At 43.8% G+C, this 23,427-nt stretch overlaps 1 protein-coding gene across 1 annotated transcript; it reads left to right on the top strand.

The window, feature by feature from the left end:
- Window positions 1-1,497: 1,497 nt before the first annotated feature.
- On the top strand, window positions 1,498-22,539 carry LOC115199802 (forkhead box protein N4). Its single transcript, XM_029762250.1, has 10 exons — window positions 1,498-1,622; window positions 2,313-2,413; window positions 5,507-5,694; window positions 14,257-14,369; window positions 14,497-14,607; window positions 15,496-15,623; window positions 15,843-15,939; window positions 16,393-16,600; window positions 20,862-21,245; window positions 21,684-22,539. The coding sequence occupies exons 2-10, from the start codon at window positions 2,334-2,336 to the stop codon at window positions 21,938-21,940; spliced, it is 1,566 nt and encodes a 521-aa protein (XP_029618110.1). The 5' UTR covers window positions 1,498-1,622; window positions 2,313-2,333; the 3' UTR covers window positions 21,941-22,539.
- The last annotated feature ends 888 nt before the right edge of the window (window positions 22,540-23,427 follow it).

Here is a 23,427-nt window from a genome sequence, read left to right as displayed (position 1 = left end):
GAAATATTTAGTTACAATCACATCATTTCTCTGTCAACATATTTGTTTCTCTCTCTTAACAGCAACAATATTATAAAATAGACTGTAGTGATAAATAAACCATGATCATTTTACATATCTATGAGAGAGCCCTAGAAAGACAATAGACATGCATGAATCAGTGAAGGGGTTTGGGTCCCTCGGCAAATAATCTAACTGGAGCCCTGTGAAGAGTACAGTGGAAGTCCACGGGCTCTAGGACCTAAGCGTTCAGAGTCTTTGACGGTCTTATTTTTGTCCGTTACGTTCATGCATGTAATCATTGATTGTTTCTATTGTGACAGCGCAATTTACCATCTGTGGTGTCCCATGGGGTTGACACTGTCATTGGCTCTGTCCCCACAGACTTGGAGGAATTTATGTTCATTTCCCGTTGTGAATTTTACTTTCAGAGGTCTTTGCAATTTTATTTGTGTATGTGAACGTGTTCAACAGATTTTACATTTGGTAAACCCACAAAATAAGTGAAGTAAAAATATATATATTGTTTTAAAAAGTAGCCGATAGGCCTAAACAAGGAAAACGTTTCCTCCTTTCCTTAACAGCTTGTACTCTATTTCTGGGAGCTTATAGCCCATAAGAGTCTATTGCTACTATTTATTGTCACTTGAAGACTTGTCGAAATACTGTCTGTGTTCCATAAAACAGGTTGACCTCACCAGCGCAAATCTCCTCTGACAAGTGTCAACCTTTCCGCCTGGAGGTTTCCTGGGCTCCTACCTCCCATGCCCGCATCCCAGGCCGTTTCTCCCGCTTTTGTGCAGAGAAAGACGCGGGTGCAGCGGCGGGGAAACAATTGTCTGCAAACACTCGCCTAAAATGTACATTCATTTAGACGCTCACAAGTAGCGAGACGCCATCACAGTCCAGGGTCTCTATTTGTTGGAATACTTAAAAACTGGAACTTATGAAGATGGACTCGACATTAACTTATTGACGGAAAATTGTATAGGCTAAAAATAGGCTATACATTTTACTTGATCAATTATTCCTCTTACTTCTTAATATATATATATATATATATATATATATATATATATATATATGCTTTTTTTTTACAATCTAGTGCTGATTTTCATTTAAGATTTGGCAATATTTAAGTGTTTTGTAGCCTATTGTAGTCTAGCGACGCATCTAAAGTGCACCTGCGCATCGATCATCTTACTATGACAATTGTCAACAACATTGGATAAAGTCTCAGTGGCTGCAGCTATTGAGCGCAGTACCGACAGTTTATCCAGGAACTGCACAATCACAATAATTAAAGGAAGAACTAGCATATAGGCCTAAATACAAAAAGTAAGCACAGACTTAAAAGTAAGCACAGATCTGTTTAGACTGTGCGGATGGTGTGTTTGCTGTCTTCCACGGGACTGTCACACGTTGTAACATTGGCAGCAGGCCCCTTGAGCAACAATAGGCTCCGTTGAGGTTGGGCTACTGCGCATGACAGTCTGCTGGACAGTTCCAGAGAGGGAAATTTAAAAACGGTTTTTGGGAAACAAGTGCAGCACAGTGAAAATACAGTAGGCTACAACGGGGCTCATCGCCAGCTCAAATTTGCTGCAGATTATTCTAAACAGGTAAGATTTCAATTTTTTTCGGAATTACGAGAACGACTATCAGCAAATAGTTGTAGGCCTAAGAGTTTGAGTGAGAGGGGATTATTTCAATTAGAGGACTTTTCCGTTAGGCCAATTGATATGTCTGTAAGGGTGGGAAACGCGGCGATATTTTGGGATTGCACCACAAGTATACATTTTTTAAGCAGTCAAGTTAATAAATAGCCTTGTGAACTGAAATGAAATAAAAAGCCATCATTGGCAAAATCAATAAATTGCCATCATTTTGTTTTCCATAACATAAAACTCGATTGTATAGCCTATAAATTTGAAGCACAGCCTACATCATGTGAACTGAGAATAAACCTTTAACTTTGCTTCTTTTTTTACACCAAAAAGATCATGTTTTCTATGTTAATATTAAATTGTTATGTTTTTGCCATAATAGGTGATATGATTGTCATTAGCATATAACAGAAGGTCTCGTTATTAACTGGTCATAATCAGATGCAGATTGTTTTCTATAGACATTCATTGTAGCTTATATGATTTAATAAATAATAGAAAATGCTTGTTTTCCCCATAAGTAGTCTGTTTGATGTGCTAATATTTTATTTATCTAAATGCTAGTATAATAACATATATAATGTGTCGCTAAGACAAGGAAACAAAGGAACGTCTTATGCAGTAGCACTTTTCCCCTTGTTGCAGGATTACCAAACATCCCAAGAAATGATAGAAAGTAGAATTACGACCAGCATGTCAGGAATTCTCGAAAATTCAGGTCATCATCCCTCTCCACAAGACTACAGGTAAGACTGGATTTATAACGTTCAGTTACTTTAAAGACAGCCTTTGAATGATTTTAATCAGACTAAATCCTAACCCCAGATATAAGGTTTTTGATACATTTTGTATCAAGTTGGCAACACTTAACACTGAAAATATGGTTCAAAATGTTCAGGCATAAGGATCATTCCAAGATATATTTCCCAAAATCTCCCTATAAGTTTAGTCTAAATGTAGATGAGCAGCTCTTTCCATGAAGGGAGGGGGATAATGAAAAAGTGGAAAGAAAAAACAAGAACCTTGGAATGAATGATTTTCGGTCTGAATGGATCTGTCAGAAACCATCAGCTCTGTTTACACTCCCGCTGTCGGCACACGGAGAGACTGAGCCTCTTGGCCCGCCGGCTCCGAGGGGGAGACGGGGCTCTCCGGGTCACTACTGCGGAGAAGTGGCTCCCAATTAGGAGGAGGAGGCGGAGGGAATGAGAGGGGGAAGGGGGTGGAGCGGGGGGAGCTGCAGTGTTGAACGTGCGACTAGTGCTAGTCCAACATGCCTTGCCTCGCTGAACATCCACTTTATTGTGGGTTAAGTGTGTGGGGAGGGAGGGAGGAGGGGTCTAGAGATGTTTGTGAGATTTTCAGACAAGCGTTAAGAATGGGGACCTCCTTGCATAGTTCTCATTCGTTTAACATGTCAAGTATGAGTCATAGGCTAGGACTGTTTCCAATCGAGTTGAAATATTTTGTTCAAATCCCACTAATCGTTAAAAGGGATGTTCATGTTTTACTGAAAACACAACCAAACATGATTTTTGTACCTTTTTCCTTTTGAAAATAGGTCCAAAACACCTTTCAAACCCCCAATAACTCATTCATGAATCCCTTCTGAAGGTCATGTCTGCATTTGATGCATCTCAATTCCAACATTCAAAGGTAAATTGAACCACCATAAACGTCAGATGTCCTTGAAAAAGGGATACTTGTGTAATATGAGTTGGATTGGTGTGCTTGTAAGGTGCTTTAGACATATTTCAGTATGAATGGGGGGGGGGGGGGGGCTATTGGAATACTGACAAAACACAATGACTATCAATTACCTAAGTAAATTAAACAAAATACATATCCCAAGGACTGTGTTGGGGATCCAACTACAGCCAAGGTAAGTGGAAAAATTATGTGAAGTTGTATTGAGTTGAAACAATTAAAAAGCTTCTTAAATGTATAACCACTCTTAAACATATAGACAAACAGAGCTATTGATGAAAGGACTGATCATCCAAGATATCCAAATGATATTTTTAAGCATCTTTGAGGCTTTACAGTGTTTGCTTACATTTACGATGTTTACAAACAGAGTAAAACAACCTAATATATTGGATTCTGATGGGGTACAACAACTGAACTAAACCCACGAGGCATTTTTCTAAGTTATATTCTTCAAGAATCAATTAGTATTATTATTCATTTGTAAGCCAAAAAAAATTATGTAGCAACTGCAGATTGCTCCTCTGAGGCCAAAATAATTATATTTTTGGCATATGCTTCCATTGGAATTAGTGCTCTCTAAAATGTGTTTTACCAATTTGTATTTAGCCGTAACTATATATATTTTTGGTGTTTTTTCCCGTTGGAGCGAGAGAGAGAGAGAGAGAGAGAGAGAGAGAGAGAGAGAGAGAAAGAGAATGTATGTGGCGGATGTACATGTGTCTTTTGGGGGGGGGGTACAGGAAGCTCATACTTCAAAGCTCAAGATGAAATAGGTGTTGTCTGTGGTGTACAGTTTCACAGGAGCTTCTGTCACTCTGCTTTGAAAGAGACGGTTATTCACAAGCCTTTACTGGCACACGCAGTCAAGGTGTCCAAAACCTTGTGAAATGATGTAATTTATTCAGGTGACAGGTTGAGTGAGCAGTGTGGCCTGACCTCCAACCCCCTACCCCCACCTTCCCCCAGGGCCTTGTCTACTGCCCTTCTGGAGGGAGGGAGGGAGGGAGGGAGGGAGGGAGGGGGGGGCAGTGAGGAGAGAGGCTGGAAAGGGACAGGGAAGCAGATGGCATCCTACTTGTCTCTCTTGTGTGAGAGCTGTCATTCCAACAGATTAATGCAGGGACTGTTTTTTTTTTTTAAACGGCAAAGACAATCAAGGAAGGGTCTGGGGGGAAACAATAGAGCCACGTGCCACTGGGCAGATTTGTCGTTTGGGACACAATCACTTTTCAATAGACAAGGCCAACTGTTACAGAGCAACATGTGCCGCTCTGCCATGTTTTCAAATGATCTCATGCGCTGTGTACTTATGATTCAGCCAATGGTTAGAGGGAGATTGTGGTCACCTGACATAGGGGTGATTTTGTTTGCAGTTGGGGTTGGGGTGGGGACCTACGGTGTCCAGGCACACAAAGTAACTGAATAGTGAGTGTTGTCATAGCGACCCCAATTACTGAACTCTTCTACAGTGAGTGTGTGCAAAGACGACTGGAGAGGATTCAAGAGGATTCCTCTCTTTTCTTCCCGCAGAGCCCTACTTTTTTAAAAGAAACAATGATAAAAAGCTGAGAGGCAGGCCCATGCCCCTGATTAAGCAGAAATGGGGGGGGGGGGGGGGGGGGGGGGGTTGTACAGTATTTCTCAAAACTGGGGAAGTAAACATTAAAATGTCTAATGTTGATGAGGAAGTTCACAAGCAAATTTGAAGAGGGATTAATAATGTTGAGAATCTTGGCTTTGTGTCCATAATGTTACTATTGTAGTAATTACCTAATTAAATAGCACTCTATAATCTACTTGTGGTAAATACAGATAAGACGATACTCCTGAATAAGGATTTGTTCTCACTTCTCCCCTTCCATTATTGAATGCATTACTTTACAATAACTCGCTGTTCAATCAGTGTATTTTATATTTGCCCAAGATATAACCAGACCTGGGTCTGAGTACTATTTCTAAAATGATACTTTCTCATTTGTTTAAGCGTTTGCACTTTTGGGACTTGTGGTATTGGTTCCATCGCAACAATGCTTTCAACTAGTATTTGAACTCAGGTCTGGATATAATGAACAGTTGTAATCTAGGCTGTGTATCTGAGTGGTTGTGTTGCTTGTGTCCCGCCTCCGCAGACTTCTGACCGCAGACCCCTCCCAGCTCCGAGAGGAGGATCTCCCCGGGGACCTGCAGTCTTTGTCGTGGCTCACCTCTGTAGACGTTCCCCGGCTGCAGCAGATGGCCGATGGTCGCGGTGGTGGCGGAGGAGACTTCAACGGGCCTTCCCAGGGGCAGGGGGGCAGCCTGCTGGAGCAGCAGACAGGTTGATTTTTGTCTTTTTTTAAATTTCACCTTTATTTAACCAGGTAGGCCAGTTGAGAACAAGTTCAGTGCGACACAAACAACACAGAGTTACACGTGGGATAAACAAACTTACAGTCAATAACACAATAGAAAAATCTGTATACAGTGTGTGCAAATGTAGTAAGATTAGGGAGGTAAGGCAATAAATAGGCCTTAGTGGCGAAATAATTACAATTTAGCAATTAACACTGGAGTGATAGATGTGCAAAATATGAATGTGCAAGTAGAGATACTGGGGTGCAAAGGAGAAAAAAATAACAATATGGGGATGAGGTAGTTGGGTGGGCTATTTACAGATGGGCTGTGTACAGGTGCAATGATCGGTAAGCTGCTCTGGCAGCTGATGCTTAAAGTTAGTGAGGGAGATATAAGACTCCAGTTTCAGTGATTTTTGCAATTCGTTCCAGTCATTGGCAGCAGAGAACTGGAAGGAAAGGTGGCCAAAAGAGGAGTTGGCTTTGGGGATGACCAGTGAAATATACCTGCTGGAGCGCGTGCTACGGGTGGGTGCTGCTATGGTGACCAGTGAGCTGAGATAAGGCGGGGCTTTACCTAGCAAAGACTTATAGATGATCTGGAGCCAGTGGATTTGGCGATGAATATGAAGCGAGGGCCAGTCAACAAGAGCATACAGGTCGCAGTGGTGGGTAGTATATGGGGCTTTGGTGACAAAACAGATGGCACTGTGATAGACTACATCCAATTTGCTGAATAGAGTGTTGGAGGCTATTTTGTAAATTACATCGCTGAAGTCAAGGATCGGTAGGATAGTCAGTTTTACAAGAGTATGTTTGGCAGCATGAGTGAAGGTTGCTTTGTTGCGAAATAGGAAGTCGATTCTAGATTTAATTTTGGATTGGAGATGCTTAATGTGAGTCTGGAAGGATAGTTTACAGTCTAACCAGACACCTAGGTATTTGTAGTTGTCCACATATACTAAGTCAGAATCGTCCAGAGTAGTGATTCTAGTCGGGCGGGCGGGTGCGGGCAGCAATCGGTTGAAGAGCATGCATTTAGTTTTACTTGCATTTAAGAGCAGTTTGAGGACAAGGAAGGGGCATTGTATGGCATTGAAGCTGATCTGAAGGTTTGTTAACACAGTGTCCAAAGGGCCAGAAGTATACAGAATGGTGTCGTCTGCATAGAGGTGGATCAGAGAATCACCAGCAGCAAGAGCGACATCATTGATGTATACAGAGAAGAGAGTTGGCCTGAGAATTGAACCCTGTGGCACCCCATAGAGACTGCCAGAGGTCCGGACAACAGGCCCTCTGATTTGACACACTGAACTCCATCTGAGAAGTAGTTGGTGAACCAGGCGAGGCAGTCATTTGAGAAACCAAGGCTGTTGAGTCTGCCGATAAGAATGCGGTGATTGACAGAGTCGAAAGCCTTGGCCAGGTCGATGAAGACGGCTGCACAGTACTGTCTTTTATCGATGGCAGTTATGATGTCGTTTAGGACCTTGAGCGTGGCTGAGGTGCACCCATGACCAGCTCGGAAACCAGATTGCAAAGCGGAGAAGGTACGGTGGGATTCGAAATGGTTGGTGATCTGTTTGTTAACTTGGCTTTTGAAGACTTTAGAAAGGCAGGGCAGGATAGATATAGGTCTGTAACAGTTTGGGTCTAGTGTGTCTCCCCCTTTGAAGAGGGGGATGACTGTGGCAACTTTCTTTAGGGATCTCAGACGATACAAAAGAGAGGTTGAACAGGCTAGTAATAGGGGTTGCAAGAACTGCGGTGGATACTTTTAGAAAGAGAGGGTCCAGATTGTCTAGCCCAGCTGATTTGTAGGGGTCCAGATTTTGCAGCTCTTTCAGAACATCAGCTATCTGGATTTGGGTGAAGGAGAAATGGGAGAGACTTGGGCAAGTTGCTGTGGGGGGTGCAGAGCTGTTGACCAGGTTAGGGGTAGCCAGGTAGAAAGCATGGCCAGCCGTAGAAAAATGCTTATTGAAATTCTCTATTATCGTAGATTTATCGGTGGTGACAATGTTTCCTAGCCTTAGTGCAGTGGGCAGCTGGGAGGAGGTGCTCTTATTCTCCATGGACTTTACAGTGTCCCAGAACGTTTTGGAGTTTGTGCTACAGGATGCAAATTTCTGTTTGAAAAAGCAAGGCTTTGCTTTCCTCACTGCCTGTGTATATTGGTTCCTAACTTCCCTGAAAAATTGCATATCACAGGGGCTATTCGATGCTAATGCAGTATGCCACAGGATGTTTTTGTGCTAGTGAATGACAGTTAATGCTGGAGTGAACCAAGGGCTGTATCTGTTCCTATTTCTACATTTTTTGAATGGGGCATGCTTATTTAAGATGGTGAGGAAAGCACTTTTAAAGAATAACCAGGCTTCCTCTACTGATGGAATGAGGTGATTATCCTTCCAGGATACCCGGGCCAGGTTGATTAGAAAGGCCTGCTCGCTGAAGTGGTTTAAATCAAATCAAATCAAATGTATTTGTCACATACACATGGTTAGCAGGTGTTAATGCAAGTGTAGCAAAAAACTTGTGCTTCTAGTTCCGACCATGCAGTAATATCTAACAAGTAATCTACCAATTCCACAACAACTACCTTGTACACACAAGTGTAAAGGAATGAATACGAATATGTACATATAAATATATAAATGAGTGATGGCTGAACGGCATAGGCAAGATGTAATAGATGTTATGGAGTACAGTATATACATATGAGATGAGTATTGTAGGGTATGAAAACATATAAAGCAGCATTGTTTAAGGTGGCTAGTGATACATTACATCAGGATGGCAAGATGCAGTATATGGTATAGATTACAGTATATACATATGAGATGAGTAATGTAGGTTATGAAAACATTATATAAAGTGGCATTGTTTAAAGTGGCTAGTGATACATCTAATTACATCAAGATGGCAAGATGCAGTAGATGGTATGGCGTACAGTATATACATATGAGATGAATAATGTAGGTTATGTAAACATTATCTGATATAAATAATATAAAGTGGCAAGTGATAAATTGATTACATCAATTTTCCCATTATTAAAGTGGCTTGAGTTGAGTGAGTATGTTGGCAGCAGCCGCTCAATGTTAGTGATGGCTGTTTAACAGTCTGATGGCCTTGAGATAGAAGCTGTTTTTCAGTCTCTTGGTTCCAGCTTTGATGCACCTGTACTGACCTCGCCTTCTGGATGTTAGCGGGGTGAACAGGCAGTGGCTCGGGTGGTTGTTCTCCTTGATGATCTTTTTGGCCTTCCTGTGACATCGGGTGGTGTAGGTGTCCTGGAGGGCAGGTAGTTTGCGCCCGGTGATGCGTTGTGCAGACCTCACTACCCTCTGGAGAGCCTTCCGGTTATGGGCGGAGCAGCTGCCGTACCAGGCGGTGATACAGCCCGACAGGATGCTCTCGATTGTGCATCTGTAAAAGTTTGTGAGTGTTTTTGGTGACAAGCCGAATTTCTTCAGCCTCCTGAGGTTGAAGAGGCGCTGCTGCACCTTCTTCACCACGCTGTCTGTGTGGGTGGACCATTTCAGTTTGTCCGTGATGTGTACGCCGAGGAACTTAAAACTCTCCATCCTCTCCACTACTGTCTCGTCAATGAAGATAGGGGGTTGCTCCCTCTGCTGTTTCCTGAAGTCCACGATCATCTCCTTTGTTTTGTTGACGTTGAGTGTGAGGTTATTTTCCTGATACCACACTCCGAGGGCCCTCATCTCCTCCCTGTAGGCCGTCTCATCGTTGTTGGTAATCAAGCCTACCACTGTAGTGTCGTCTGCAAACTTGATGATTGAGTTGGATGCGTGCATGGCCACGCAGTCGTGGGTGAACAGGGAGTACAGAAGAGGGCTGAGAACGCACCCTTGTGGGGACCCAGTGTTGAGGATCAGCAGGGTGGAGATGTTGTCACTTACCCTCACCACCTGGGGCGGCCCGTCAGCAAGTCCAAGACCCAGTTGCACAGGGCGGGGTCGAGTTTGGAGGGTACTATGGTGTTAAATGCTGAGCTGTAATCGATGAACAGCATTCTTACATAGGTATTCCTCTTGTCCAGATGGGTTAGGGCAGTGTGCAGTGTGATGGCGATTGCGTCGTCTGTGGACCTATTGGGTCGGTAAGCAAATTGGAGTGGGTCTAGGGTGTCAGGTAGGGTGGAGGTGATATGGTCCTTGACTAGTCTCTCAAAGCACTTCATGATGACGGAAGTGAGTGCTACAGGGCGGTAGTCATTTAGCTCAGTTACCTTAGCTTTCTTGGGAACAGGAACAATGGTGGCCCTCTTGAAGCATGTGGGGACAGCAGACTGGCATAAGGATTGATTGAATATGTCTGTAAACACACCAGCCAGCTGGTCTGCGCATGCTCTGAGGACGCGGCAGGGGATGCCGTCTGGGCCTGCAGCCTTGCGAGGGTTAACACGTTTAAATGTTTTACTCACATTGGCTGCAGTGAAGGAGAGCCCACAGGTTTTGGTAGTGGGCCGTGTTAGTGGCACTGTATTGTCCTCAAAGCGAGCAAAAAACTTGTTTAGTCTGTCTGGGAGCAAGGCATTGTGATCCGCGACGGGGCTGATTTTTCTTTTGTAGTCCATGATTGACTGTAGACCCTGCCACATACCTCTCGTGTCTGAGCCGTTGAATTGCGACTCCACTTTGTCTCTGTACTGACGCTTAGCTTGTTTGATTGCCTTGCTGAGGGAATAGCTACACTGTTTATATTCGGTCATGTTTCCGGTCACTTTGCCCTGATTAAAAGCAGTGGTTCGCGCGTTCAGTTTTGTGCGAATGCAGTCATCAATCCACGGTTTCTGGTTGGGGAATGTTTTAATAGACGCTGTTGGTACGACATCACCGATGCACTTGTTAATGAACTCGCACACCGAGTCAGCGTATTCGTCAATGTTGTTGTTCGCAGCAATGCGGAACATATCCCAGTCCACGTGATCGAAGCAATCTTGAAGCGTGGAATCCGATTGGTCGGACCAGCGTTGAACAGACCTGAGGGCGGGAGCTTCCTGTTTTAGCTTCTGTCTATAGGCTGGGAGCAACAAAATGGAGTCGTGGTCAGCTTTTCCAAAGGGAGGGCGGGGGAGGGCCTTATATGCATCGCGGAAGTTAGAATAACAGTGGTGTAGGGTTTTGCCCGCCCTGGTAGCACAACCGATATGCTGATAGAATTTGGGGAGCCTTGTTTTCACATTAGCCTTGTTAAAATCCCCGGCTACAATAAATGCAGCCTCAGGATATGTGGTTTCCAGTTTACATAGAGTCCAAAGAAGTTCTTTCAGGGCCATCGATGTGTCTGCTTGGCGGGGATATACACGGCTGTGATTATAATCGAAGAGAATTCTCTTGGTAGATAATGCGGTCGGCATTTGATAGTGAGGAATTCTAAGTCAGGTGAACAAAATGACTTGAGTTCCTGTATGTTGTTATGATCACACCACGTCTCGTTAATCATAAGGCATACACCCCCACTTCTTACCAGAGAGATGCTTGTTTCTGTCGCCGCGATGCGTGAAGAAACCAGGTGGCTGTACCGACTCAGATAGCGTGTCTCGAGTGAGCCATGTTTCCGTGAAACAAAGAACGTTACAGTCTCGGATGTCTCTCTGGAATGCTACCCTTGCTCGGATTTCGTCTACCTTGTTGTCAAGAGACTGGACATTGGCGAGTAGTATGCTCGGGAGCGGTGCGCGATGTGCCCGTCTACGGAGCCTGACCAGAAGACTGCTCCGTCTACCCCTTCTTCTGCGGTGCCGTTGTTTTGGCTCGCCGGCTGGGATCCGATCCATTGTCCTGGGTGGTGGGCCAAACAGAGGATCCGCTTCGGGAAAGTCGTATTTCTGGTCGTAATGTTGGTGAGTTGACGTTGCTCTTATATCCAATAGTTCCTCCCGACTGTATGTAGTAAAACCTAAGATTACCTGGGGTAACAATGTAAGAAATAACACATAAAAAAAGCAAAATCCTTCATAGTTTCCTAGGAACGCGAAGCGAGGCGGCCATCTTTGTCGGCGCCGGAAGTTTAGGGAGCGTTTGACAGTGATGAGGGGTGGTCGTTTGACCGCGGACCCATTACGGACGCAGGCAATGAGGCACTGATCGCTGAGATCCTGATTGAAGACAACAGAGGTATATTTAGAGGGCAGATTGGTCAGGACGATATCTATGAGGGTGCCCGTGTTTATGGATTTAGGGTCGTACCTGGTAGGTTCCTTGATAATTTGTGTGAGATTGAGGGCATCTAGCTTAGATTGTAGGATGGCCGGGGTGTTAAGCATATCCCAGTTTAGGTCACCTAACAGTACAAACTCGGAAGATAAATGGGGGGGGGGGATTAATTCACATATGGTGTCCAGGGCACAGCTGAGGGCTGAGGTGGGTCTTTAACAAGCGGCAACAGTGAGAGACTTATTTCTAGAAAGGTGGATTTTTAAAAGTAGGTCTGTTTGGGCACAGACCTGGATAGCATGACAGAACTCTGCAGGCTATCTCTGCAGTAGATTGCAACTCCATCCACTTTGGCAGTTCTATCTTGGCGGAAAATGTTGTAGTTGGTGATGGAAATTTCAGAATATTTGGTGGCCTTCCTAAGCTAGGATTCAGACACGGCTAGGACATCATGGTTGGCAGAGTGTGCTAAAGCAGTGAATAAAACAAACTTAGGGAGGAGGCTTCTGATGTTAACATGCATGAAACCAAGGATTTTACGGTTACAGAAGTCAACAAATGATAGCGCCTGGAGAATAGGAGTGGAACTGGGGGCTGCAGGGCCTGGGTTAACCTCTACATCACCAGAGGAACAGAGGAGTAGTAGGATAAGGGTACGGCTAAAGGCTATAAGAACTGGTCGTCTAGTACGTTGGGGACAGAGAATAAAAGGAGCAGATTTCTGGGCGTGGTAGAATAGATTATAATGTACAGACAATGGTATGGTAAGATGTGAGTACAGCGGAGGTAAACTTAGGCATTGAGTGACGATGAGAGAGGTTTCGTCTCTGGAGGCACCAGTTAAGCCAGATGAGGTCTCCGCATGTGTGTAGGGTGGGACAAAAGAGCTATCTGAGGCATGTTGAGCGGGACTGAGGGCTCTACAGGGAAATAAAACAATGTGAACTAGCCAAGACAGCAGTAGATAAGGCATAATGCCATTAGAGAGAGGCATAAAGCAATCACAGGTGTTGATCAGGAGAGCTAAGACAACAACGGGTAAATGGCGATGAATGGGCAGATCGGGTCAGTTAGGTACATACAGGACCTGAGTTCGAGGCTGGGGCCGACAGGTAAACAAAATGAGGTACCATGTTATTGAAACAGTCCAGGGGCATCAGCTGTGTAGCCAAGTGATCATAGGGTCAAAAGAGCAGGAATAGGTGAGTCAGGGTACTGTTCGGTAGTCACTACTACGCTAGGTGAGCAGGGGACACAGCGTTCAGAAAAGCTAGCGGGCCGGGGCTAGTAGATGGTTCTTCGGCGACATCGTAACAGAATAGCCCGTTGAGACCACATCGGGCGATCACGTCGGCAGTCCAGTCGTGATGGATCAGCGGGGCTCCGTGTTTCAACAATAAAGTGTCCAGGCCAATTAGCAAAGGAGGTATTGTAGCCCTAGTATTAGCAGGTATATGGGCCTAGCTCGAGGCTAGCTCAAGGCTAGCTGGTGCTTGCTTCGGGACAGAGGCATTAGCTGACAGTAGCCACTCATTTGCAGCTAGCTAGCTACGATGATCCGGTGTAATGATCCAGAGCGACAGGAATCCGGTGATATGGTAGAGAGAAGCAGTCTGATATGCTCTGGGTTGATATCGCGCTGTGCAGACTGGCAGGTGTTGTCCGAAATAAGGCTGGCTGGTGACAGAGAAAAAGGTGAAGACCGCTAGCCGTGGCTAACAAAGACTAGTAGCTAGTTAGCTGGCTAGCTCCTGATGGAAGTTCCAGTTATAAGGAATAAACATAGCAGATCGGTACCACATTGGGTGAGGCGGGTTGCAGGAAAGTATATTTAGTTCGTAGATAGAAAGTGAGATTAAGATATATATGAAAAAGACCGGCTATTTACACGGGATAAGACAAAGACAAGCACACACCTTCTACTGCTATGCCATCTTGGATTCAAGGTGAGACGCACACACACTCCACGTCAGTGGGGCAGCGCCGTTAGCCAAAACCATTACAGTTGGAAACAAGCTATAACTGCCAACCTGTATAATAAGACTTGCAAGACAAATAAAATCATTAAAGTATAAGGGGGTATAGACTCGGGCCTGTGCTAAATCTTGATAGGGCCACGGGCCCTATTTTAATACTTTGCAAATGCATCCTCCTTGAAGTACAATCACAGATCTGAATGTTTGGATTGGTGAAAGGAATAGGGTGTTAGTCTTGCTTAAACTTATCCCATCACCTATATATCTAGACTTACCTAGAGGAAACGAGGAAGAAAGGACGCATTTCGAGAGTATTGTAACAGGGCCGATGTGTGGAGATTGATTGGAGACTGACCTGGATGTTGTACTTCTTCCTTCCTCACAGCTCAGCTGAACAACATAACCATGGCAGGGGGACAGGGAGCCATGATCCACCTACAGAGCAACATGCAGCACAGCCCCCTGGGAATTAACGTCATCACCGCCCAAAGCGGAAGTGTACGTTTTGCTTCCCGACCAATTATTTATCAACACTTTTTTTTTAAATCAATGCTTATACTCTAGGACAGTAAAGTATAGGATATACTTAATAATATATTAAACTTGTCCTCGGTCTACTCCACAGATGTCTCCATTCTCCATGAATGGGCAGCCCTCCCCAGGGTACCAATGCCCTGCCTCTGTCTACCAACCTACACCCCAACAAGTGTTCACTCTGACCCAGACTAGCCAGCAGGTAACTACGTCATCCCTGCAACCGGGCTGTGGATACAATTTGTTAATTAGAGATGAATTGTTACATACACTGAGTGTACAACGCATTAGGAACACCTGCTCTTTGCATGACATAGACTGACCAGGTGAATCCAGGCAAAGCTATGGTCCCTTATTGATGTCACTTGTGTAAATCCACTTCAATCAGTGTAGATGAAGGGGAGGAGACAGGTTAAATAATGATTTTTAAGCCTTGAGACAATTGAGACATGGATTGTGTGTGTGTGCCATACAGAGGATGAATGGGCAAGGCGAAAGTGCCTTCGAACGGGGTATGGTAGAATGTGCCAGGCGCCCCGGTTTGAGTGTGTCAAGAACTGCAACGCTGCTGGGTTTTTCACGCTCAACCGTTTCCCATGTGTATCAAGAATGGTCCAAAGGTCATCCAGACATCTTGACACAACTGTGGGAGGCATCGGAGTCAACATGGGCCAGCATCCCTGTGGAACGCTTTCAACACCCCAACGAATTGAGTCTGTTCTGAGGAGGTGCAACTCAATATTAGGAAGCTGTGACTAATATTTTGTACACAGAATTGTTCGAGTATTTAGTGTTACTAAAATAGTTATAAGAGCTGTCCAGTGGATAACTAAGTTACAATGTAAACCTGTTAATATAGTCTTGTTACTAGAGTAATTACAGTGTTATTACATGGGTATAAGAGCAACTTAATGTAATTCGTTAGAGATTACTCTACCAGTTTACCGCCTGCTGCTGATTAAGGGTTTGATATTTAGATGCCATTCATTCAAACAACAAGAAATATGTTTTTGAAATAAGTAAAAAATAATACACAATACAGATTTTCTAGATTGTTCACTAATTTCTCTTTGCCCTCTCTCCCTCTCAGTGTACCCCTGCTGGGCTCTATGGCAATGTCTCGTTCAACAACCAAAGCCTGTTCACACAGCCGCGCCTGGCTCCACAAAACCAGGACCTGCAGCCCAAGACTTTCCCCAAGCCCATCTACTCCTACAGGTGAGCTTCCCCCTGGGCCAAGTGGCATTATGGTATCATTGTATTGCCTGGGTCGTGTTCATTAGGGCACACAATGGAAAATGACAAATTCAGGTAGTCCTTTCCTGTTTCAGTCAGTTTTCTTCCCTTTGATGCCCAGTGAACACGAACCTGGTCTAATTATCAACAGTAAATGTAGCCTAATCCACTTATTGTCTCGCTACTTTGATCCATCCTCAGCTGTTTGATCTCGATGGCTCTGAAGAACAGCAAGACAGGCAGTCTCCCAGTCAGCGAGATCTACACCTTTATGAAGGAACATTTTCCCTACTTTAAGGTATGACTCAATCGGATCCTCTAAGGCACGTGTGAAGCTCATTCCACAGAGGGCTGAGTGTCTGCGGGTTTTCGCTTCTATCTTGTACTTGATTTATGAATTAAGGTCACTAATTAGTAAGGAACTCCCCTCACCTGGTTGTCTAGGGTTTAATTGAAAGGAAAAACCAAAAAACTGCAGACACTGGGCACTCCATGGAATGAGATTGACACCCCCTGCTCTAAGGGCTGGTTTCCCAGACCCAGATTAAGCCTAGCCATGGACTAAAAAGCATGCTCAATAAAGAATCTCCATTGAGCAAGCTTTTTAGTCCAGGACTAGGCTTAATCTGGGCCTGGGAAACTGGCCTAATATTCAATAGGGATTGGGGAAGCAGATATTTTCGGTAAGCATTGTGCTAAATCAGTCGTTTAAATGTCTCCTTCCTCTTCCTGGGTTTTCATCCGCCTGAAGACAGCACCAGACGGATGGAAGAACTCAGTCCGACACAACCTGTCGCTAAACAAGTGCTTTGAGAAGGTGGAGAACAAGACGAGTGGGTCGTCTCGTAAGGGCTGCCTCTGGGCCCTGAACCCGGTCAAGATCGACAAGATGGAGGAGGAGATGCAGAAGTGGAAGCGTAAGGACCTCCCAGCCATCCGCCGCAGCATGGCTAACCCAGGTGAGACCGCAGGACTGACTGAGGCCCATTCACACATAACCTGGGTCCTGTTCACCAGGCACAAAATGAAAGAAAAGGGAAGGAAACCGGGAGGGACAACCTTTTCCATTGCATAATGTTTAAAAACTTTTTCCTTTGTGTACTCAAATGAACACAGCCCATCAATGAAGAACACGCACCACCACCAATTAAGATGATTATGCCCATTCAGTTTTATATGTCAGTGTGGCAAGTGTCATGGCTACAGTTGGCTATGTTACAATTGATGACAACATTCTAATTCAAGAATAAACGAAAGAGGTTATCCGTTTGTCACATTTAGTGGACTGCTATAAGCAGGGCCAGATTAAGAAATCATAGTCACACCATCATTTTCGGTAAACAAATCTGTGCACCAAGATGCAATTGGATGCGTGGTAAATGTAAAGTTAAAGAACAACAACAACCCTTATAATAAAGCCATAATAACATTTGCGATGTGGCATAGGCTACAGTTGAGCAGAGGCATTTTTAGGATTTCCACACATGGGGATCATTTGTTAGCCTTTTAAGAAATGCATTTCATGTAATTCTACGTCGTTTACATGATAGAATGCATTAGCTGAATATTTTTTAATACCACATAAATGACCAGAAATGAGTGGCTACTCTGACAAACTGAGATCAAGCTGGTCTTGAATTCAAACAAACAATAGCCCAGGCCAAAGAAGCGACACAGATTGTACAATATTATGAGGCTATATACAGTGCATGCGGAAAGTATTCGGACCCCTTGACTTTTTCCACATTTTGTTACGTTACAGCCTTATTCTAAAATCGATTAAATAAATACAAATCCTCATCAATCTACACACAATAAACAATAATGACAAAGCAAAAAAATGCTTTTTTATCAATTTTAGCAAATTTATAAAACATAAAAACCTTATTTACATGACTATTCAGACCCTTTGCTATGAGACTTACATTAGAATTGAGCTCAGGTGCATCTTGTTTCCATTGATCATCCTTGAGATGTTTCTACAACTTGATTGGACTCCACCTGTGGTAAATTCAATTGATTGGACATGATTTTGAAAAGGCACAAACCTGTCTATTTAAGGTCCCACAGTTGAACGTGCATGTCAGAACAAAAACCAAGCCATGAGGTCGAAGGAATTGTCCCTTGAGCTCCGAGACAGGACTGAGTCGAGGCACAGATCTGGGGAAGGGTACAAAAAAAATGTCTGCAGCATTGAAGGTCCCCAAGAACACAATGGCCTCCATCATTCTTAAACGGAAGAAGTTTGGAACCACAAAGACTCGTCCTATAGCTGGCCAACCCGGCCAAACTGAGCAATTGGGGGAGAAGGGCCTTGGTCAGGGAGGTGACCAAGAACCTGATGGTCACTCTGACAGAGCTCCAGAGTTCCTCTATGGCGATGGGAGAAACTTCCAGAAGGAGAACCATCTCTGCAGCACTCCACCAATCAGGCCTTTATGGTAGATTGGCCAGACGGAAGCCACTCCTCAGTAAAAGGCACATGAAAACCCGCTTGGAGTTTACCAAAAAGGCACCTAAAGACTCTCAGACCATGAGAAACAAGATTATCTGGTCTGATTCTTTGGCCTGAATGCCAAGCGTCACGTCTAGAGGAAAACTGGCACCATCCCTACGGTGATGCATGGTGGTGGCAGCATCATGCTGTGGGGATGTTTTTCAGTGGCAGAGACTGGGAGTCTAGTCAGGATTGAGGGAAAGATAAATGGAGCAAAGTACAGAGATATATCATTGATGAAAACTTGCTCCAGAGTGCTCAGGATCTCAGACTGGGGTGGGGGTTCAACTTCTAACAGGACAACAACCCTAAGCACACAGCCAAGACAACGCAGGAGTGGCTTCGGGACAAGTCTGTGAATGTCCTTGAGTGGCCCAGCCAGAGCCCGGACTTGAACCCGATCGAACATCTCTGGAGAGACCTGAAAATAGCTTTGCAGCGACGCTCCCCATCCAACCTGACAGAGCTTGAGAGGATCTGCAGAGAAGAATGGGAGAAACTCCCCAAATACAGGTGTGCCAAGCGTCATACCCAAGAAGACTCGAAGCTGTAATAGCTGCCAAAGGTGCTTCAACAGAGTACTGAGTAAAGGGTCTGAATACTTATGTAAATGTAATATTTCAGTTTTAAAAACCTGTTTTTGCTTTGTCATGATGGGGCACTGCATACTGAACAAAAATATAAACACAACATGTAAAGTGTTGGTCCCATGTTTCATCAGCTGAAATAAAAGATCCCATTCATTTTTCATACTCACAAAAAGCATATTTCTCTCCAATTTTGTACACAAATTTGTTTACATCCCTGTTAGTGAGCATTTCTCATTTGCCAAGATAATCCATCCACCTGACAGGTGTAGCATATCAAGAAGCTGATTAAACAGCATGATCATTACACAGGTGCACCTTGTGCTTTGGACAATAAAAGACCACTCTTAAATGTGTAGTTTTGTCACAAAACACAATGCCACAGATGTCTCAAGTTTTAAGGGAGCGTGCAATTGGCAACGTCGTTTTAGAGAACATGGCAGTACGACCAACCGGCTTCACAACCACAAACCACATGTAACCACGCCAGCCCAGGACCTCCACATCCGGCTTGTTCACTTGCGGGATCGTCTGAGACCAGCCACCTGGAGAGCTGATGAAACTGAGAAGTATTTCTGCCTGTAATAAAGCCCTTTTTGTAGGGAAAAACAAATTCTGATTGGCTGGGCCTTTGCCCTCCCAGGCCCACCTATGCCTGTGCCCCTGCCCAGTCAAGTGAAATCCATAGATTAGGGCCTAATGCATTTATTTCAATAGACTGATTTCCTTATATATAACTCAGTAAAATCACTGAAATTGTTGCATGTTGCATTTATATTTTTGTTCAGTATATATAGTACCAGTCAAAAGTTGACACACCAAGTCATTCAAAGGTTTTTCTTTATTTTGACTATTTTCTACATTGTACATCAGAACTATGAAATAACACATATGGAATCATGTAGTAACCAAAAAAGTGTTAAACAAATCAAAATATATTTTATATTTGAGATTCTTCAAAGTAACCACCGTTTGCCTTGATGACAGCTTTGCACACTCTTGGCATGCTGTGGGCAAAACAAGTTTTTGAGAAAAAAATGTTTCTATTAGTTCTAAAGACAGATTAGTCTTCTCTTTTCAGCGGAAGGCATTGGCTTTCCAAATTGTATGTTTTTCCTGCAAAATGTTCAAAAGGCAAACAGACAGCAGCAACCAACCATAGAAATATAATCCATAGATGGCAGTTCCCATTCAAGTCAGGACTGGCAGCCATTGCTAGTGTACCCATGAGTTTAACAGTCAAATTGCCAGGGTGAGAAGTTCCAAAACCCTTCTATGGATTATGTCTATGGCTACATCGCAACAAGCTATATATTTGGCACGAATGCTGGCCAAATTGTTGCCTTCCCGACTGTAGGCAACCAGTAACTGCCAAAATAAATGAAACACTTGAGTAAATGAGGGATACAAATAATATGTTAGGGTGTGGGGAGCATTTTCCTGGCATGGTTTAGGTCCAGTTGTAGAATCTATGCCAAGGTGCAGCTCGTGGTGGCCTTTTAAGACACTATGTTGGTTTTTCCTTAATTTTGACATTTACCTGTATTGTATGTGCTTGTGCTAAAATGTAATCCAGTTATTTTTGAGAAACTATTGATCCTCTGTGGCTAAATGATGCTCTCTGGTGCATCTTGAACATTGAGAGAGGGCGCCTGTAGTTGGAATAACAAATGCAATCATTATTTTTCTTTGCCTCTTGTGCCCAGCCCCCGACTCACACAATTGACCAGTCACATGAGTTTATTATGCAGTTAATTTTTTATGAATCAGTTACCCAATCAAGGCATGGCCCCCCAGTTACCCACATGTCCCCCCCTACCTCCTCTCCTTCCCCCATCTGACAACTGACAATTAGCAGAGCAGCAGCAGCAGGGAGCAGCAGGCCGTCTACACTCATTGAGAGCGGGCTCCTGAATCCTCCTCTGGTTGGCGGTTGTAGTAAAATAATAAAATATATATATTGTAAATATAATCTATACTGTATATTTTTACTTTATTTATTAAAAATAAATAGCTGCCTCTTGGGCCCTGGTAAGCCGGCCCTTGCGATAAGCAGCATCACAGAATCTGCTTTGTTTTTAAAATGTTAAATTGAGTCATCAGTTGCTGAACTGGTCTGCTCCCTCTTTCCGTCAGATGAGTTGGACAGGTTGATCACGGACCGGCCGGAGAGCTGCAGACGGAAGCCCATGGACCCTGGGATGACCCGTCTGCCCAGCTGTCCATCTGGCCTATCCCTGCCTGTCCCGGGCCAGATGCAACCCCAGCCCATGGTCACCCTGTCCCTGCAGTGCCTGCCCATGCACCAGCACCACCAGCTCCATGCCCAGGCCAGGCTGGCCCCGGTGTCCCCCCCCCCTGCCCAAACGCCCCCCCTCCACACCGTTCCTGACCTCTCCAACAGCCTCCTCGCTACCCAGCATCCCGGCAAGCAGCCGCACGACTTCTACAGTCTCCATGGTGAGGTCAACGCAGAGGTGGACACGCTGGACCCCAGCATCATGGACTTCGCTCTACAAGGTGGGCAGCCATAGTACTAGTCACAACATTTTATACCGTCTTAAAACTCCAGTGCAATAAAAAATGTGATTTCCTGTGATTTCCAACTGAGGTTGGAATAATATTGTGATAATGCCCTTTTAGTGTAAGAGTCGTTTGAAAAGACCACCTGAAAACCTTTTGGCCGTAAATTGGTTAATAGAACAAGAGTTCTAAACCTCTGGCAATAAAATTTCTCTTGCCAAAAAGCTATTTGTTTGTTTTCAATCAAAATGGTGAAAAAGAATCACAGTAAGTTACTTGATTTTTACCCAGAAATGATTTGAACGAGATAAAAAGTGCTGCATTGGGCCTTTAACAATCTGCATACCAACGTGACTTTGCACGGCAGTTGGCCATTTTCTTGGCTTTCAGAAGCAGTGATGACCAGTGACATGACACGATTACCTCCTTCCCCAGGTAACCTGTGGGAGATGAAAGACGACAGCTTTAATCTGGAGGCATTGGGCACCTTCAGTAACTCTCCCCTGCGTTTGTCTGACTGTGACATTGGCACCATGACGGGCAGCCTCCCTCCAGTCTACAGCGGGGGCAGCATGCCCTTCTCAGACCTACAGGTGACGGGCATGTACACCTCCTACGCCACCCTGGACACCCTCTCCTCCCAATACATGGGCACGCCAGGCAACAGCAAGCCCATCACTGCCCTGCTTTAATGAAAACATCCCCCGCACCACAGAGTGGAACCACACGGTGAGAGCTGCAATGAGACATCACCAACAATACAAAAACTTTTTTGTTGTTGCTGTGGCTCTACTTGTTAATCCCACTCCTGGTGCCAAAAAGCCCCCACATCATCTTCCACTGAAAAGCCCGAATACTCATTGCTTTTCTCTATCCCCAATGACAGAGCAACTTGTGTTGCCATGCCTAAGCCACTATTTCAGATGAGAGAAAGAAGTCTGCTTGGAGGGTGATTTGATCAAAGTCATTGCTTTTACGTGTGTGGTTTTACAATAGGAGTAACCAATGAGGAAAACTGAAATTCGGGAGGAAATTTACTAAAATATACTGATGTCTCTGGGTGAACTTTGCCAAGCAAAGACTCAAGAGCTGTTGTACACAAACTTAGCAGGCTACATGTAGCATCTCTGCCAGTTTTGTACAATGTTGACTTTCCTGTGTTTGTAAGCCTTACCATGGTACTGTTAGTTCCCTGTTCTTATCCATTGTCTGTATTGTGCTAGGCAGTATTACTGTGATGTTTTATTTATATTTATAAATGGCAGCTGGAAAAGGGGAGGAATTTATCAAACACCGTTTACTGTACATTTGTGTTTCAAATCCCTGTGATCTCCACTGAAAAGTATTTATCCTTACATTCCAAAACGCAAATATCAAAACCTGTCTAATAATAGCATTTGTAGACCATTTTACAAATTTAAGCATTTGAAAATATGCTAAAATCTGTCCGAATTCCTAATATTCATTGAATTATTCACAACTTTTGGGAGGATGTCAGGCTACATGTACGGTAAAATCACAATGGATAAATAAAGAGTTACTTGCTGAAAACAGATTAATTCCATTTATTTACAGATACTATACATTACTCTAATAAGGGTTAAGTACATGGCAGATATTTGACATATATTATTGACAATTTAAAATGGATATCTGGCATTTTGACGAAGGCAACAGCAGCAGAACGGCTTGGGGTCTCTTGGTTACAATCTTGTCATCTACCCATTCTACCCTTCTCTGCCCCTGTTCACCTGAGTTGAAGCAACAATCAGCATTATATTAAAAACATATCACAGAGAAAAAGTCATATCTGAATGTCAATTTGTTCCAAATGATTACTATACAAATACTATGGGTGTGAATTTATTCACTAGCATTTTTTAGGATTATTCACTCAGACTCCAGCATACACCATCACTGACAACAAAAAAACACAAATGAAATGACTCAGGGAAAAACCACAGGCGAATTTGTTATTCAGTCAAAAAAACAATAATACAAAGAAAGAAATTCAAGGGCACACAAACACCGGTTAATAAAAACTAAAAAATATTACCTGACTTTCAAATTGTACAGGTTAGTCTTAAGGGCAATACTGACATATCCCATTTTTGGATTAAATTAATGAGGGGGAAAATATGAAAATTCCCTACTAGACCATTGTGTCACTGAAATGATT

Source organism: Salmo trutta, chromosome 9 (assembly GCF_901001165.1).
Source record: "Salmo trutta chromosome 9, fSalTru1.1, whole genome shotgun sequence".
In the NCBI taxonomy this organism is placed as follows: Eukaryota; Metazoa; Chordata; class Actinopteri; order Salmoniformes; family Salmonidae; genus Salmo; species Salmo trutta.
The sequence above is the reverse complement of the archived record's forward strand: the minus strand, read 5'-3'. Positions and strand labels throughout refer to the sequence as shown.